The 18,826-nt window shown below is 42.7% G+C and overlaps 2 protein-coding genes across 3 annotated transcripts in view; both read left to right on the top strand.

Moving 5' to 3' along the window:
- The window catches only part of LOC125297265 (NACHT, LRR and PYD domains-containing protein 3-like), a 5,758-nt gene extending 926 nt beyond the window's left edge, over positions 1-4,832 (top strand). Inside the window, exons 3-6 of the mRNA XM_048247522.1 lie at positions 1,328-3,115; positions 3,448-3,621; positions 3,863-4,036; positions 4,590-4,832. Coding sequence (XP_048103479.1) covers positions 1,328-3,115; positions 3,448-3,621; positions 3,863-4,036; positions 4,590-4,773 — 2,320 coding nt within the window. The 3' untranslated portion in view covers positions 4,774-4,832. The remainder of the gene's footprint in view (positions 1-1,327; positions 3,116-3,447; positions 3,622-3,862; positions 4,037-4,589) is intronic.
- Positions 4,833-5,498: 666 nt separating this feature from the next.
- Positions 5,499-9,773, top strand: LOC125297415 (ribonuclease inhibitor-like). 2 transcript variants are annotated; one of them, XM_048247796.1, is made up of 4 exons: positions 5,499-5,972; positions 6,061-6,234; positions 6,540-6,716; positions 9,654-9,773. In XM_048247796.1, exons 1-4 carry the CDS (start codon positions 5,962-5,964, stop codon positions 9,673-9,675), a joined length of 384 nt encoding a protein of 127 aa, XP_048103753.1. In that variant the 5' UTR covers positions 5,499-5,961; the 3' UTR covers positions 9,676-9,773. The 2 variants fall into 2 exon arrangements, with proteins under 2 accessions (XP_048103753.1, XP_048103752.1); XM_048247795.1 differs by having other exon boundaries at positions 5,499-6,234.
- Positions 9,774-18,826: the final 9,053 nt, after the last annotated feature.

Genomic DNA, 18,826 nt, shown 5'->3' with positions numbered 1-18,826 from the left:
GGGAGCATAATGGATTCATAGTTTGAAAATAGACAAGTTGAAAAAAAACAACAACAAACTAGAAATGTAATGCCAGAGGAATTACAATAGTGGATGGAATGTTGCTGGAATTACAATAGTGGATGGAATGTTGCTGGAATTACAATAGTGGATGGAATGTTGCTGGAATTACAATAGTGGATGGAATGTTGCTGGCTTAATGTTGGTGGGGAGATTCCTGGATAAAAAAAAACATTGAATCATTTAATCTTTGAGTTCATACAAACCCTTGCACCAAAAAACCTTGTGTGTCAAGGCGTTTCTTGAGATATAACACTCAAGGTGTTTTTGACCTTGACATTTGACCTCCAACATCAATTCACTTCATCTTTGAGTCCATACAAACACTCATACCAAATTTCAGGCATGTATGTCAAGGCATTCTTGAGATATAATGCGCAAAGCATGAGCTATGACTGTGACTTTTACTTTGACACACGGGAAACACTTTAACAGGATGTGTAGTTCAGGGAGAGTCAGATTGGATGCTTAGAAGCTGAGACAGTTTGATTCACAGGTGACACCTGTGCCAGTGTTCTGATTAGCCCGGGAACTACTCTGGGAGCTTAACGAGCACAGCTGGCTTTAGGCCATTATGACATCACAGCCTCCATTCAAGTCTATGGGGGAAAAATTAGCTTTTTTATCATTTTTAATCCCCTATATCTCAAAAAGTATACTCTTTTTGAAAAATCTGAAATGATAGTGGATTCCATCTACTATAATAAGAAGAAGCCAGGAGATTTCAAGATAGTGGACTCCATCCACTATAAAAATGTGCACGGTTGGTTTGATGTGACTAGAACAAATGGTCAGGGAGCACAATGGATTTAAATTTTGAAGAAAAAAAAGATTTGGAAACCAAGACTTAGATGGATTTGATATGACTAGGTCTGTTTGTATGTTGTCAGGAAACATAATGTATTACATTTTGAAAATATTTTCTAAAGAAAATCAGGTAACATTTTTTTTTTTTAATCCAAGTCTTGTGGCAGGGACATTAACATTAGTCTCTGTTGCACAGTTGGTTTGATGTCATGAGGTCAATTGGTAAAAATAGAATAATGGATTTACATATTTAAAACAATGCTAGAAAATTATTATTTTTAAAAAAAAAGTTGGATGTACAAATCAAGCCTTGAAGGCTACCATGAGTAAAGGTAGTTTCCTTCCTGTACAGTTAATTTTGAATGTTAAATGAATGTTAAACATTAAAGCATCTTTACCATGGTTGTTTTTGAATGGTTTGATTTAGTCTTAAATAACGCCTTTTGGCTTTCATGTGCAGATATCAGCTGATCAACAAAGCCAACCTGCAGAAGAAGTTTCAATGTCTGATTGATGGAATCACACAGCAGGGAGACACCAGACTCCTCCAGGAGATCTACACAGAGCTCTACATCACAGAGGGGGGAAGAGGAAAGGCCAATGATGAACATGAGGTCAGACAGATAGAGAGGGCATCCTGGAGAAAAGCAGCGCAAGGCAGACCAATCAAATGCAGTGACATCTTTAAACCCTTATCTGGACAAGACAAACCCATCAGAACAGTGCTGACAAAGGGAGTGGCTGGCATTGGAAAAACCGTCTCAGTGCAGAAGTTCATTCTGGACTGGGCTGAGGGAACAGCCAATCAGGATGTCCACTTCATATTTCCTCTTCCTTTCCGGGAGCTGAACCTGATGAAGGAGAAGAAACTCAGTCTGGTGGATCTTATTCAGCACTTTTTACCAGAAATGAAAGATCCCAGAGTCTTTACTAGTTCAGAGCACAGAGTGATGTTCATCTTTGATGGTCTGGATGAGTGTCGACTTCCTCTACATTTCCACTCCAACCCAATGTGTTGTGATGTGACAGAGCCAGCCTCAGTGGACGTGCTGCTGACAAACCTCATCAAGGGAAATCTACTTCCCTCTGCTCTCCTCTGGATCACTACCCGACCAGCAGCAGCCAATCAGATCCCATCTGACTGTGTGGACCAGGTGACAGAAATAAGGGGATTCAATGACCCACAGAAAGATGAGTACTTCAGGAAGAGAATCAGTGATGAGAACCTGGCCAGCAGAACCATCGCACACCTGAAGTCATCCAGGAGCCTTTACATCATGTGCCACATTCCAGTCTTCTGCTGGATTTCAGCCACTGTCGTAGAGAACAAATCAAAAGCATCAGAGAGTGTAGAAATGCCAAGGACTCTGACTCAAATGTACACACACTTCCTGATCATCCAGATAGGCATAACAAATGTCAAGTACACAGAGAGAAAAGAAACAGATGAAGAGACTATTTTCAAACTGGGGAAACTGGCTTTTCGACAGGTGGAGAAAGGCAATCTGATCTTCTATGAGGGAGAGCTGAGAGAGTGTGGTATTGATGTCACAGAAGCATCAGTGTACTCAGGAGTGTGTACTCAGATCTTCAGAGAGGAGTCTGGGCTGTACCAGGGGAAGGTGTTCAGCTTTGTGCATCTGAGCATCCAGGAGTTTCTATCAGCTTTGCATGTATTCCTCTGTCTCAGAAACAGACAGAGAAACATGTCTGACCAACAGCAAACCTCTCAGCTCTCTGCTCTATTCAGAGCTGCAACACTTCATGACCTACACAAGACTGCAGTGGAACTGGCCTTGCAAAGAAAGAATGGACACCTGGACCTTTTCCTTCGCTTCCTTCTGGGCCTTTCTCTGGAAACAAATCAGAATTTGTTAAAGCTACTACTGCCACTGAGCAGTAGCCAATCAGATAGCTCAGAGCAAACAGTCCAGTATGTAAAACAGAAGATAAGGGATCAAAGTAGCTCAGACAGAAGAATCAACCTGTTCTACTGTCTGAATGAGCTGAATCACCATGCTGTAGTGGAGGTCATTGACAGGAGCTCAGGAACTTTGTATGTTGACATGCTCTTACCAGGAGAGTGGAAGACTAAAAGATTTGAGTATGAGATGTCAGAAGAGCAGCTGGCTGAGTTTGACCTGCAGAAGTACATAAAGACTCCAGAGAAAGATCAGACTGAACTCCTCAGTCCAGATGATGTTCTTCAGAAGCTGCTGCCAGTGACCACAACATCCACATCAGCTGGGTAAGTAACACACTTTGTGTGTGTGTGTGTGTGTGTGTGTGTGTGTGTGTGATCTTTTAAAATGTCTGGAGTTCATTCCTCTACCTAACTGGTGATTTGGCGGCTGCTACGGTAGCATTCATAAGTGACAGCCAAGTCCACCAAAGCTCAGTGGAAATCGTGCTAGACCTGATGTGTGCACTATGCCTGTGTGTCAAATTAGTTTCAGGCTTGATTGTCTTGCAGGGCATAGTAGTTGAGGCAAACACATACAAGCCCTCACAATGTGTTGGTGGGTGGCTGGATGTGCAGAGGATTGGTGATTCATTTCCAGATGTTTTGTTCTGTTTCAGACTGGTTAACTCTAATCTGACAGCCAAGAGCTGTTCTTATCTAACCTCTGCTCTGACCTCACACTCCTCAAGTCTCAAACTGCTGAATCTGAGTTACAATGAGCTGCTGGACTCAGGAGTGGAACTTTTATGTCCTGCTCTTTGTCACCAATATTGCAAACTGGAGAAACTACAGTAAGCATCATTTCATGTAGTGAATTTGTGTGAGCATGTTTTGTGTGCATTTGTGTATGTGTGTGTGTGTGTGTGTGCGTGTGTGTGTGTGGAGTTAAAGACAGTAGTTAGTGTGTATGTGGAGATGAATGTGTCTGAGTGTGTTGAGAGGAAATGTGTTGGTGAGTGTGTGTTTGTGTTTGTGTTACAGAGAGGGAGAATGTTTCCGTGTGAGTATGACATACTTATTGTTGTGTTTCAGACTGGTTAACTGTATTATGACAGAGAAGAGCTGTTCCTCTCTGGCCTCTGCTCTGACTTCACACTCCTCAAGTCTCAGACTGCTGGAGCTGAGTAACAATGAGCTGCTGGACTCAGGAGTGGAACTTTTATGTTCTGCACTTTGTCATCGAAACTGCAAGGTAGAAGTGCTACAGTAAGTATCATTACATTGGCGAATGCCAGAATCTGTGAATCTTGCCAGAATTTGGTGAAATCGATGTAATTGGGTTTTAAGAATACATTTCTTTGTAAGGTTGTTGAATGAGAACCAATCTTTTTTGTATTTGAAGGGGTTGGTTCCAAAATGCTATATCTCCATTTTTAAAAACATTAAATATGTAATTTAATTGTGTATTTCAAGTAATATCAATAAAATTGCAATTGTGTTGTTTTACCCAATTACAGTTCTACTGAAATTACTTGGAAAACAAAATGTAAAAACTTGATTCATGAAAATTCATTAAAATGGAGGATATAGCGTTTTGGACCAAACTCATTTTTTGGACCAAACTCTTCATTTGTAGGAAAATGTGTGGGAATGTGTTTGTGTTTGAGAGTGTGTGTTTGCATGAGGGTTTGTACAAGAGATAATGTGTATGTGAGAGAGGGGTCTTGTTTGTCATGTTTAAGGGAGAGCAGCGTGTGTGGGTCTGTGTGTCTGAGTAGAGGATTGGTGATTGATATTCAGATGTTCAACTCTGTTTCAGGCTGGAGAAGTGTAATCTGACTGAGAAGAGCTGTTCCTATCTGGCCTCTGCCCTGATCGCAGACTCCTCAAGTCTCAGAATGCTGCACCTAAGTAGCAATAAGCTGCTGGATTCAGGAGTGGAACTTTTATGTTCTGCACTCTGTTATCAAAATTGCAAACTGGAGGAACTATGGTCAGCATAATTTCATGTAGTGAGTGTGTATGGAGAGGTTATGTTTGTGTGTGTGTGTGTGTGTGTGTGTGTGTGTGTGTGTGTGTGTGTGTGTGTGTGTGTGTGTGTGTGTGTGTGTGTGTGTGTGTGTGTGTGTGTGTATGTGTGTGTGTGTGTGTGTGTGTGTGTGTGTGTGTGTGTGTGTGTGTGTGTGTGTGTGTGTGTGTGTGTGTGTGTGGGGGTCTAATATAATGAGTGTGAGTAATGGTCCTATTTTGACAGTCTGAACTACTCATCATCTTTAAGCACATTTTTCCAATTAAACCAAAGAGAGTGACATCTGACATTTAGGAGAAAGCAAGACAAGTTCAAGCAGCGTGTTGGTAATTTGACAATGAGTCGGCGCATTTCAGCAGAAAGAATCTGCACACAGGACCGTGTATGCAATACGAGAATACCACTTGAGATTTTTTTCATCTATATGTATTTAAGTATAGTATAAGTGCCTAAGTAGTATAAAGTATAAGTAAGTATATATACTCTTTTGATCCCGTGAGGGAAATTTGGTCTCTGCATTTATCCCAATCCGTGAATTAGTGAAACACACTCAGCACACAGTGAGGTGAAGCACACACTAATCCCGGCGCAGTGAGCTGCCTGCTACAACAGCGGCGCTCGGGGAGCAGTGAGGGGTTAGGTGCCTTGCAGGGCACTTCAGCCGTCCTACTCGTCGGGGTTCGAACCAGCAACCCTCCGGTTACAAGTCCGAAGTGCTAACCAGTAGGCCACGGCTGTCCCAAAGACCACGGCTGCCCCAAGTGTCAGAATGCTGCACCTGAATAGCAATAAGCTGCTGGACTCAGGAGTGGAACTTTTATGTTCTGCACCTATTTGTTTGACCAAAGACTTTGATCTAGCCTAACATGACTATTTAAAGGTAATTCATTGTCAAAGCACAGCACACAATGTAAATGAACAATGTAAATGTCTAACAAACAACAAAACACACACAAACTGCTACTTTTACTGACTATAAAATCATAAACATTTAGGCACTTTAAGATGATGAACCCAAAATGTACCTGCACAGTGCAAAAGTGCACTAAATTCAACAGAAATGACTCCACACACCTGGAGGAGGTCTGTGTCCTTTCTTTTCCAGATATTATTGGATTTCAAATTTTGGCCACAGTGTTCTTTCCTTATCGGGTATTGAGATATGTATGGCAGGTATTGTATCAAAGTCATAATTTTGCTATTGTGAAAACCGTAGTAGAGGATGGTGGTTTAATATTCAGATGTTTAAACTCTGTTTCAGCCTGAGTTACTGTGATCTGACTGAGAAGAGCTGTTCCTATCTGGCCTCTGCTCTGACCGCACACTCCTCAAGTCTCAAACTGCTGAACCTGAATCTCAATGAGCTGCTAGACTCAGGAGTGGAACTTTTATGTCCTGCTCTTTGTCATCAAAACTGCAAACTGGAGGAACTACAGTAGGCATGATTTCATATAGTCAGTAGCAAATTTGTGTGGGGAGGGTGTGTGTGTGTGTGTGTGTGTGTGTGTGTGTGTGTGTGTGTGTGTGTGTGTGTGTGTGTGAGAGAGAGAGAGAGAGAAAGTGAGAGAGATTGTGTGTGACAGGGTGAGAGTGTTTAGATGGAGGACAGAGAGTGTTTGTGGGTTGGGGAGCATTTATGGGAGAGTGTGTGTGATTGTGGCTGGAGGGAGAGAGTGTGTGTAAAGGACAGTGAATGTTGGGGAAAGTGTGTGTGGGTGAAAACGTTTAACTCTTTTTCAGGCTATGGTACGGTAATCTGACGGATAAAAGCTGTTCCTATCTGGCCTCTGCTCTGACGTCAGATTCCTCAAGTCTCAGACGGCTAGACCTGAGGTTCAATAACCTGATTAGTGAATCAGCTGTAGAGCAGCTCTCTGCTCTAGTGGAGGACCCACACTGCAAACTGGAGAAGCTAGAGTGAGTAAATAGTATAGTATGTATGTAAGTGTATATATTCTTTTGATCCCGTGAGGGAAATTTGGTCTCTGCATTTATCCCAATCTGTGAATTAGTGAAACACACACAGCACACAGTGAACACACAGTGAGGTGAAGCACACACTAATCCCGGCGCAGTGAGCTGCCTGCAACAACAGTGGTGCTCGGGGAGCAGTAAGGGGTTAGGTGCCTTGCTCAAGGGCACTTCAGCTGTTCCCACTGGTCGGTGCTCAAACAGTATTATCATCATTTAGTCTTCATTTAGTCCTTTGGGGCAGCCGTGGCCCACTGGTTAGCGCTTCGGACTTGTAACCGGAGGGTTGCCAGTTCGAATCCCGAGCCACGGCTGCTATGGCTGCCCCAAAGGACTAAATGAAGACTAAATGATGATAATACTGTAACACAGACAGAAAGAAAAAAATACACAAACATGAGATGGAGAGAGTGGGCAAGAAGAAGGGGGAGACAGAGATGAAAGATGGTGGATGAGTTAAAGCAGATGCACAGAGGAAACAGACTAGGGAGACAGAGAGAGAGAACAGAATATAAAAGACAGCCATGTTGGTTCTCGTGTTCTAAAGATCTGAGTGGCATGCAGATATTAGGGGCAGCCGTGACCCACTGGTTAGCACTCCAGACCTGTAACAGGAGGGTTGCCGGTTTGAGCACCGACCAGTGGGAACGGCTGAAGTGCCCTTGAGCAAGGCACCTAACCCCTCACTGCTCCCCGAGCGCCGCTGTTGATGCAGGCAGCTCACTGCGCCGGGATTAGTGTGTGCTTCACCTCACTGTGTTCTGAGTGTGTTTCACTAATTCACGGATTGGGATAAATGCAGAGACCAAATTTCCCTCACGGGATCAAAAGAATATACTTATACTCATATGTGTTTTTTGGTTGTGTCCTTTTGCCTAACCCCCCTCAAGGATTCCTCATTCATGTTTTTTCTTCAACAGATTAACTGACAAATGCAATTACAGCAATGAATTAAATGAAATTGATACACAACTTAAATAAATTATTTCATATTTAAGCATGTAAATACAATATTCCAATTAACAATCTATTGTGCAATAAATAATTGGCTCTTCATTTTCCAAGACTAAAGCACTCTGGTTAAAGGCACCCTTAAGAGCTTTTTACCTTAACATAATGTTTCCAAAATCATTTAGATGGCAACATAACCTCATAACATGACGAACAGCACTTCTGCATGCAGAACAGCATGTCTGAGCGGCCCTCTAAAGGCGAACCTATAGGCGAACCATAGGATGATTGATTCTGTGTTCGGGTAGGAAATCAAAATGGGAAAGAGCTGCTTTGCTACAGGATCTCTTTCTCTCTGGTCATAACAATCGCCTACAAAAAAGATACCATCTTTGCCCATATAAGGAGATCTGGGGCCGTATTCACAAAGCCTTTTATCTTACCACTAGGAGTACTCCTAAATTGCACTAAAAGATTTTAGCTAGGAGTTTTCTCTTAAAAGTTATTCACAGAGCCTTTCAGACCTACTCTTAGTGAGGAAAAATGACAACTCCTAAACTAAGAGTGAGTCTTCGTTGCTATGGATGACGTCATTACTCATGCACAAGCTTGACTGAAGTGACCACCTTGATTGGCTGATGATTGTAACGCTTGTTGATGATTGTAACGATGATTGTAACGCAACGTAACGGAATGATTCCAAACACCTCCGATGATGAGTGACAGGTGACAGGTCTGAGAATGCGTGCGCTACACAAGTTGTGCAAAGGACGGAAGATGATGAATAACTGAATAAAAAGGCCTAGCCTAAATGAATAAAGAGTAAGGCAAAACAAATAGCCTAGTAGCCTAATGAAACATAGGCCTACGGATTGATGCAGTATCATTGCAACATTATTAAATTAATCTGTCACCATATGCCTACGTTTGCAAAGAGGAGAACATTTTAATTTGATTCACAATGAAACGTTACATTTAATTTACGTGTTAACAATGAGTAGTTTTGGTTGTTGTTGGTGGCGTTATTGCGTCCCTTTTATGAATGCAAAATTGTTCCCTCGCGATTGGAAGCTCCTGTTGCAAGATAGGCTACGATTTCAAAACATCGTGGCGTGAAATGCCACAAAAAAGCTGTTTGTGAATACGTCTTAGTGAGTTAGGAGTCCTCTCGACTTCTTTTAAGCTGTCCCAGACTTAGGTGCTACTTTTAGGTCTAAAATGCTTCGTGAATTACTTTTAGTGAGAAAAATTACTAAAAGTTATGAGTGACACGCCCATTATTTTTAGGAGTTGCTCCTAAATTCGCCACTTAGGTGCTACTTTTAGCCTTAAAATTCTTTGTGAATACGGCCCCTGGTATCTTGAGATTTTTCCTATGGGAAAATAGCGTGGGGATTTTGAATTATCACACCTGTTAAACTCTCGCAGGGACGAAGATATCGGAAATGCTCTGCACATTTTTGTCCTCCTTTTGTCCATCTATTTAATTAAATCAGCAGTATTTGATGTGCAAGTTCATCCAATATTTCAGAGTAAACACAAATCCAATAGGCTATAATGCCAGTGAGAGTGCTAATTCTATTGATCTTAGTGTGTCTCAGGCTCCCATGCTCAAGGTCACAGGTTCAAGCCCAGTGAAGGACTGTTTAACACAAGTCAGGTCACAAACACCATGAAGGGAATGTGCAGCCATCCTGATTGGCTGAGTCTGACGCCACTCTCTAAGTGTTTGTGATTAGACCAGTGGTGTTGGACTTTTTAGCTCCACCCTTACTGTTTCTGCTGCTGTGTGTCAAATGTATGAATTTGTTGCTTATGGCTTCTGTTAGTGATGTCACAATAGAGCCCTCTGTCTCCCATGCGGTCTGGCTCACTGGGAGACGGTTGTCATGGACACTGATTGATCATCATCTTCTCTACTTTATTCTACAGAAGCAAATGGGGAACAGTATGAGTGTTGAGCCACGGCCCTGAACTGGATGGGGTCCCACACACACACACACACAAGCACACACACACACACACACACACACACACACACACACACACACACACACACACACACACACACACACACACACACACACACACACACACACACACACACACACACACACACACACACACACAGATCAAATGGGGAACAGTAGAGTGTTGAGCCACAGCCCTGAACTGGATGTGTGCGTCTGTCTGTGGAGCAGAAGCTCATTACGTGAGGGTGGAATCCAGCACACACATACACACACATACACACACAGACACACAAGCACACACACACACACACACACACACACACACACACACACACACACACACACACACACACACAAGCACACACACACACACACACACACACATACACATACACACACATACACACACACACACACACACACACACACACACACACACACACCAGTGTCTGTTTTGCAGAATGTGGACTGGGGTAGACCACCATCTGATGTAAAATAAAATATATTTTATTGTTCCCTCATACAGATGTTGTTGAAAGTGTGTGTGTGTGTGTGTGTGTGTGTGTGTGTGTGTGTGTGTGTGTATGGCCATGGACGGATTATGAACTTTAGGGCCCCTGGGCCCAGATATATTAAGGATCAGGTCTGCTTTTACAATGTTTTTTTGTACAATATTTAATAAATTCAGATGAAAGTGTAGATTTTCTGAGTATGTATTTCTAGTTAATGTTTAATACTGTGTGTACATACTTTGAGTATAGTACATACATTGCCATGTGTGTGTGTGTGTGTGTGTGTGTGTGTGTGTGTGTGTGCTCCACAGAACACAGGCTCTTAGGTGAAAAACAGGAAATCTATAAATACTTATAAGGGAGTTGAACTTATTTCAGTAACAAAATATTCTTTTAAATGATTCACTGCAGAAATGTATTTATTATTTGAGGTACACCAGTGCATATCATCTCTAAAATGCACTTGTTGATAACATCAGCACCTGTGGATCCTTAAAAAGTGTTAATATGTCTGATATTTCATTTTTGATATTAAATGCCGTAAAATGTAGCCTATCTGGAATTGTATGAGGGCAGGCATTAAATTTGATCTGGAGCAGAATGTGTGTCGTTTAGCTTACATTCAGACCTTCCAACCTGTACGTATTCTATTAGCTGCGCATTTTGACATTGGAAGTAGGCTACGCTGGTACACTTTCCCTCTTTTATAAGTTTGACCTTAATCTTTTACTGTCTATGGTTTGACCTGGTTCACAGTTGGCTGAGCTAAAACTGGCTTCGAGATTAAAAATATATTAGCTTATATATTGGACCAAACAACACCAAACAACAACTGTTGACCTCTCCTCTCGTTCTCCCTCTTTAGTCTAGGTCAACTGTTGACCTCTCATTCTCCCTCTTCAGTCTGGGTCAACTGTTGACCTCTCGTTCTCCCTCTTCAGTCTTGGTCAACTGTTGACCTCTCGTTCTCCCTCATTCATTGAGTGAGGACCGTTGATGAACTCCTTTGAATATTATTCAATTAGAATATTAGAACATTTTGTCCAATATTCCAATATGTGGTTTAATGTTCTGCATTTCTCATTAGTGGGTCACTTTGATAATAAAAGTATGATTCTATGTAATGACTGTATGATATCTGTACTGTCCCTGTGTATATCTGTGTGTGACTGTGTTTAGAGATAAGCAGGAATATTATGACTTGCATTGTGTTTCACTGTTCTGCATGGCTGCGTTAGTAGCTATCTGCTCCGGATTGCCAGGTTGCCACTAATCAGAGTCTGATTCAGTGTAGTCCACATGAGATGGGATGACCAACGCCATCTCCCGTCAGCCTGGAAGGATACTTAAACCCTAACTATTTCCTTGTCTAGTTAGAGCAGCTGATGGATCTTTAGGTGAAGTCATGCTGTCTCTCCCTTGATGCGCATCATTGTAAATAAACTCTGTTCCTGATTTTTCATACTATTGGTCAGACTGGGTCTCTATCTATGGTATCAAAATTACCATCAAAAGAGATTAGGAATTAAGTTAATGTTGCATTTTTGCAACCTAGTTAGGTTGTTGTTAATCAGCTAGCCAAGTAAGTTATGTTGTCCATGTAGGCTAATGCAGGTGGTTAAACGTAACTTTTAACAGTAGCTTGCAGATTTTTGCAAATACCGGTATCTTGCAATGTTACTCAAAGTGGAACTATATTTCATGATTATAGAGCATTTATTCTATACTCTACTATACTATTTCTATAATGTTACTTAAACGTTCTATAACGTAATTTAAAGACCCATCTATTTTCTTTGGCCTTTAAGGTCCATTAATTCTACCCTTGTTTGTTTATTTATCTTATTTCTATTTCTTTTCAGCATTATATTACTGTAACTGCCATCTTTAACTTTACTGTACATTTTGCTCTAGGCCTATAGTAGTAGTAGATTTATTAACCATATCTTCTTTTTACAATCATAATCAGTTTATCATTATTATTACTATTATTTTTTGTATGTTTATTTATTTTTTGTCACTTATATTTTTGTTTTTATTACTGTTTTTATTTTATTTCTGTGAGCACCTTGGGTCAATTGCATTGTGTTTAAGTGTGCTATATAAATAAATGTGACTTGACTATAAAAATAAAGCTTATTATCATTATTATGACCATTTGGAGAGGCGTCGAGCCACACTGCGCTGTGCTGTCACCTTGACCATTGGAGCTGCAGCCATCCTGACCATTTGGAGAGGCGTCGAGCTGCACTGTGCTGCTTCCTTGACCATTTGGAGAGGCGTCAAGCTGCACTGGGCTGACCTGACCATCAGAGAGGCGTCAAGCTGCACTGTGCTGCCCTGACCATCAGAGAGGTGTTGAGCTGCACTGTGCTGCCCTGACCATCAGAGAGGTGTTGAGCTGACCTGACCATCAGAGAGGTGTCGAGCTGCCCTGCCCATCAGAGAGGTGTTGAGCTGACCTGACCATCAGAGAGGTGTTCAGCTGCTCTGCCCATCAGAGAGGTGTCGAGCTGCACTGCCCTGACCATCAGAGAGGTGTCGCGCTGCACTGCCCTGACCATCAGAGAGGTGTCGAGCTGCACTGACCATCAGAGTGGTGTCGAGCTGCCCTGACCATCAGAGAGGTGTCGAGCTGCACTGTGCTGACCATCAGAGAGGTGTCGAGCTGCACTGTGCTGCCCTGACCATCAGAGAGGTGTCGAGCTGCACTGTGCTGACCATCAGAGACGTGTCGAGCTGCACTGACCATCAGAGAGGTGTCGAGCTGCCCTGTGCTGTGCTGCACTGACCATCAGAGAGGTGTCGAGCTGCCCTGTGCTGTGCTGCACTGACCATCAGAGAGGTGTCGAGCTGCACTGTGCTGCCCTGACCATCAGAGAGGTGTCAAGCTGCCCTGACCATCAGAGAGGTGTCGAGCTGCACTGTGCTGCCCATCAGAGTGGTGTCGAGCTGAGGCTAGGCCTTTTTATTCAGTTATTAATCATCTTCCGTCCTTCACACTACTTGTGTAGCACCGCGCATTCTCCGACCTGTCACCTGTCAGTCATCATGGGAAGAGAGGTGTTTGGAATTCCGCGTTACAATCGTCAGCCAATCAAGGTGGTCACTTCAGTCAAGCTTCGTGCATGAGTAATGGACGTCATCCATAGCTACAAAGACTCACTCCCTAGTTTAGGAGTTGTCTGAAAGGCTTTGTGAATAACTTTTAAGAGAAAACTCCAATCTAAAATCTTTAAGTGCGATTTAGGAGTAGCCTACTCCTAGTAGTAAGATAAAAGCCTTTGTGAATAGCCCTACGGCCCCAGTTATTCATCATCTTCCGTCCTTGTAGATAATTTATTCTGAGACCTGTCACTCATCATAGTAAGGGAGGTGTTTGGAATCATGCCTGCGTTACAATCATCAGCCAATCAGCCAATCAAGGTGGTCACGCTTTTGCCCATTTACCCAAATTAATGGTCGGGAATATTACTGATGATCATTGTTATTTAAGAACATGCAGTGTGCGTGGGGTACCAAAAAACATCTTGCTTTCGTAAAAGCATCATAACGCATACATTCTGGCGGGTCTGTTATTTACTGTAGGCTGCGCAAACCACATGCCTTTATTTTGGGCAAGCCTGCATTCATTCATTCATTCAACCTTTATTTATTCTCGAGGGTCATTGAGGGAAGCCCCTCATTTTCAATGAAGCCGAAATTACAGAAGCGGAAAGCAAAGCTCCACAAACAAGACAACATTCGAGGCCTTCTGTTGAAGAATTTTATATAAAGCCTGCTGACAGTAATCCTCCTGCCCTGATAGGCCTTCCACAGCTGTGGATAGTGTGGAATGTTCAAGTAATAACACAATCCAATGTGCGTCTCAATTGTCCCCCGCTGACCACCTCACACATTTCCCTAGATTTTGCAACGAACTTACATGACACAATGCCATAAAATATGCCAGTTTTAGGACACAGAATAATGTTTGTAATGATACCAGGTAGGCCAGGTATTGTCGAAGGTGCATGGTGAAGTGAAATTCTTACTTTGGAAAACAAACATTTGCCGATATCATCGCCGATCATCAGAATATTGCAATAGATTCTGTGTTCTGGACTGCAGGTAACTTGTTAAGCCAGTGGTTATCAAACTTTTATTTCATTCCCCACTTTGATCAAGGGGCATGACTGATGATAGTGGAGATAACGTGTTATCCCGAGGCTTTTGCAAGTCAGCATCTTCGTCGGTAGTCACAAAAATGTAGGCATGGGGACATGATGAAGTAGGTTATCCAACTGTCGTGTGTTAAATTATTGTGATTACGAGCCAGTGGTTTTCAAACATTATGTGTGACTCGGACATCTAACTAAATGCAACAGGCTCATATCGTCCTCGCATTCAAAAATGAGGACCAGTGTTTTGTCAAATTGCAAATAGCTATTCGTTTTAACTATTTTTTTTTATGATAGTAGCCTATACAAAAAGCACTTTATACTATCTTAATATTGGAATATGGGGAGGGAAGTGGCGCGTCTGCAGTCAGCCAAATATAAATGTAATTTCTGCGCATAAAGCAGATGTAATTGTTTACAGAAAAATAAAATGACATGTCAAGCAGTCAATTGACTACATTGCAGTCAAGAAGTAGGGCAAATTAATTTAATAAACCAAAACGTGGGTCATAGTTGTCTAAGCCTCTATTATGTAGCCTATTAAAAAACGCCGCCAGATAGTATTAAATCGGCAACAACATTGTTTTCTGCAGAAGCCTACCCAAGGCTACAGATTAATTCTGAACAGTTATTTCTCTAGGCTACTGGCTCAATTATCACACCACTGTTTTGATTTGCGTAGTTGCGTTAACCCCAACACTGACAATAATGTAGACGGCAAATTTCGATTTCGATTTTCGTGTAGTCAAGCCTTAAGCCATACCCAAGTAGCCTAAATCGAGGTAATGTTTAATTATACATGATTTATTTTGTTATTGAATTAAGTAGGGCTGGGATTACTCGGCAACAAATTATGTAAGGGACGGCAGGCAGAGCGATGTACAGTGGCAGAGCGACGCACAGTGGCTGAAAGTGGTACTAAAGCTTCTCGCAGCTTCACGCCGCGTAATGCGCGAATGAAGTGGTCATTTGAAAGCGATGCCCACTGTACCTTTGCTTTTAGTCCGGTGGACAGCCCATAAAGCCCCATTGTGGACCCGGAAATGTTGAGTACAGCAAATGGAAATATATAGATGGAAATATATAATATGGGTTCCCAGCATGCAGAAACTGCCGGAAGCTAATTTGCATATGTTGGGCAATTTGTGTAATTGAGCTAATTAGCATAATAGCCTATATTGATCATATTATAAGAGCTGCTTGGCCAAAATGGACAATGTTAGTATGTTTTACTGGAGATGCTGAGTCCATACCTGACATTTTCAAGATTCAAAATCACTATTTAAACTTGGTTTGGTCACATTTTACTCTCATTAAGCTGATTTTGCTGAGTTTTTTTGGTCCAATTTAGACAGATTTTTGGAGGATAGGGCTGTAGCGATATACAGTAGGGCTGTAATGATACACCAACCTAACAATTCGATTTGATTCGATTTTGGGAAACATTGGTATTGAGATGATCATTCAGTTCCCCCAGAATCCCCAGCGCGAAACATCGTGGGAATCTCAAGCACAGTCCAGCACGCTGGCATTGCACAGCTCCCCCAACAAGCCATTGCCGTCCTCGGCGCGGGCGTTCCCACATTCAGTCCAGCAATTAGTCACTGGCACTGCCACACAGCAGGTGGGGTGCACACACCGCAAGAGCCCTACTCACCCTGGGGAACCATAACCACCAGCGACCCAATGCGGGTAGTGCTGGCAGTTACCTGGTCTGTCACCTCTCTACACCGCCACGATCGCGCCAAGGCCTAGACCTTCTCTCTGGCTCGTGCCATCGGATTTCACACAACAAACTTTTTTCCCCCTTATTTTTCTAAAGAGCACCGGCGAACAGGCCGACTCGAACAGGCTCCGCCAACCGTCCGTCCTCAAGGCACCACCTCCTTGCCGCTCCACCTCTGCTCTGCTCCGCAGCCAGGGCCACCACCAACTCCAGCCTAAAGCTGTCCAGCGAGGGCAGGGGCTCAAGGTCTTCTCTCGGTGAAGTCAGCGCCCAGGCTAACGTCACTACCCTATTTTCCAAGGCCACTTCCTCAGACCGCTCTCCCAGTCGCGGGAAGTCCTTCTCCGCCGTGGCCACTCCATCGAGACCCTCTTCAGGCAAGCATTTCTCCCGTAGCTAGGCCCAGGCGACGGCTGGTCTCCTCCTGCGGCTTCTACTGAAGGCCTCTGTAAGCTTTTTAGTTCCCCTTACAAGGGCTCTCTTCGGATCCTTTTGCTTGGGCCTCCACCTACCTGTAGCAGTGAGCATGGACGGATTATGAACTTTCGGGCCCCTGGGCCCATGTATTAAGGGCCCCCCATTAATTGTTTTAATTGTTGCATATGTGGAAGGGGGGTTTGGAGGTCCTTCCTCAGAAATGTTTTAATTTGTTTGATGTGATTTCCTGTATTCTGGTGCATTTTGGGGATGGCCAATACTATATTCAATCAGATTCATAACCTACATCCTGATGTGTTGATATTGAGGCAATGATGTCATGCAAAGACTTGGGCTTCAGGGCCCCTGAACCCCTTGGGCCCCTGGGCCGGGCTCGGTAGGCCTGTGCAGTAATTCATCCCTGGCGGTGAGGTCTCCCACTCCCGGCTCCTCCAGCACTGAAGACACTGTCTCCTACAGAACGCAACTTGCTCCTCCATGGAAAACGTGCCCATCTACAGGTGCTGCTTTGGAAAGCAGCAGACTGTCCTGATCCACTGGCTGTGGATATAACCGTGTTTGGAGGGATTTAGAAGACAGGTATGAAGAAAGGAGAGGAACTTACCTCGATTCAAGTCCTGTTGCTCCTCCTGATTTGTTAGATGTTATCAGCTGTAACTGCAAAGCTAGGTTAAAACTGTGTATACATGTATCTGGAAAGTGCAGCTGTGCAGCTGCAGGCCTGGCCTGTACTAATTATTGTTTCTGCAAAGGCAGTGATGTTACATGTGGCAATATATTTACACAGCAAAAACAGCAGAAGGACAGGGATGAAGAGTCTGGAGAAGATGGCGACAGGACAACGGATGAGGACAGTGAGGAGTAGTAGAGGCTAGTTCTTCCCTTTGTTACTCAATTGTGGCCAGTGAATAGCTATTTCCAAAATGATTGTGGAATTCAGAAATAACTTGAGGATCCAAATTATTCCTAAACACTGAACATTTTTATCCTCCAAAAATCTGTCTAATTCGACCCCAAAATCAGCTTAATGAGAGTAAAAACGTGACCAAACCAAGTTTAAATAGTGATTTTGAGTCTTGAAAATGTCAGATATGGACTCAGCATCTCCAGTAACCCCTATAAACATACTAACATGGTCCATTTTGGCCAAGCAGCTCTTATAATATGATCAATATAGGTGATTATGCTAATTTATGCTAATTAGCTCAATTACACAAATTGCCCAACATATGCAAATTAGCATCTGGCAGTTTCTGCATGCTGGGAACCCATACTATATATTTCCACCATAAAACTTTGGTGTACTCAACATTTCCGGGTTCACCTTTCTGTCCACTGGACTATTTACCAAGACGAACACATTCTTCCAACAACAATTTTCTTGTCAACACTAACCTAATGTAAACAACATGAGCATAAAACATAATATGGTAACACTTTAATTCTCAAATTTCGGAGCTATAACTAACATGATTCAATGTTGTTCCACACAAAACACTGTTGCGGACACATACACTGTGTTTTCCATACACACAAAAAAATACATACATCCACGACATTTTGTGTTGAGACTTTTAACCAAAACCTCTTTAAACAAAAAAAAAAAAAAAAAAAAAGTTTGACCTAAAACGTCAACTAACCATGTGTATGTTTCAGAGTACACCTGTATGTTTCAGAGTGGCTCCTCTGGTGCCTGAGGAGATATGATTTCCCTTTGAAAGCCTTGCCACAATCTAAACATTTGTGAGCTTTCCCCCCACAATGATGTATTTGATGGACCTTGAAACTAGACACTGTAATAAAGGTCTTTCCACATTCAGAACAACGATGCCGCTTCCCTCCGGTGTGGGTCTTCTGATGGTCCGTGAGATTCCCTTTGGTCCTGAAACCCTTCCCACATGTGCTGCAATGATGGGGCTTTATGTTACTGTGTGTTTTCTGGTGAGCTCTTACATGGGACAACATCTTAAATCTCATTCCACACTGAGCACACTGATGTGGCTTCTCTTCAGTGTGACTAGTTTGGTGTGTCTTCAGATTATTTAGTCTCCTAAAGACCTTTCCACATTGACAACATTCAAAAGGCTTTTCCCCTGTGTGTATCTTCTGGTGATAATAGAGTACAGATCTAGTCTTAAAACTCTTCCCACAAGTACTGCACTGATGAGTCCTTTCACTGCCGTGTGTCTTCTCATGTTCCTTGAGATTAGAGAAACTTTTAAAGGCCTTTCCACACTGGGAACATTGGTGCGGACTTTCCTCAGTATGGATCCTCTGGTGTTGCGTGAGTCCAGAT

Source organism: Alosa alosa, chromosome 7 (genome assembly GCF_017589495.1).
Source record: "Alosa alosa isolate M-15738 ecotype Scorff River chromosome 7, AALO_Geno_1.1, whole genome shotgun sequence".
Taxonomy (NCBI): Eukaryota; Metazoa; Chordata; class Actinopteri; order Clupeiformes; family Clupeidae; genus Alosa; species Alosa alosa.
Note: the sequence above shows the minus strand (reverse complement) of the source record. Positions and strands in the feature narration are given on the sequence as shown.

Excerpts from the sequence above, each read along its gene's own strand:
- LOC125297415 (XM_048247795.1), top strand. The coding sequence starts at position 6,041 with ATGTTTAAACTCTGTTTCAGCCTGAGTTACTGTGATCTGACTGAGAAG. Across the intron at positions 6,235-6,539 it reads TGCAAACTGGAGGAACTACA|GCTATGGTACGGTAATCTGA; the intron begins GTAGGCATGATT and ends ACTCTTTTTCAG. Across the intron at positions 6,717-9,653 it reads TGCAAACTGGAGAAGCTAGA|AAGCAAATGGGGAACAGTAT; the intron begins GTGAGTAAATAG and ends TTTATTCTACAG.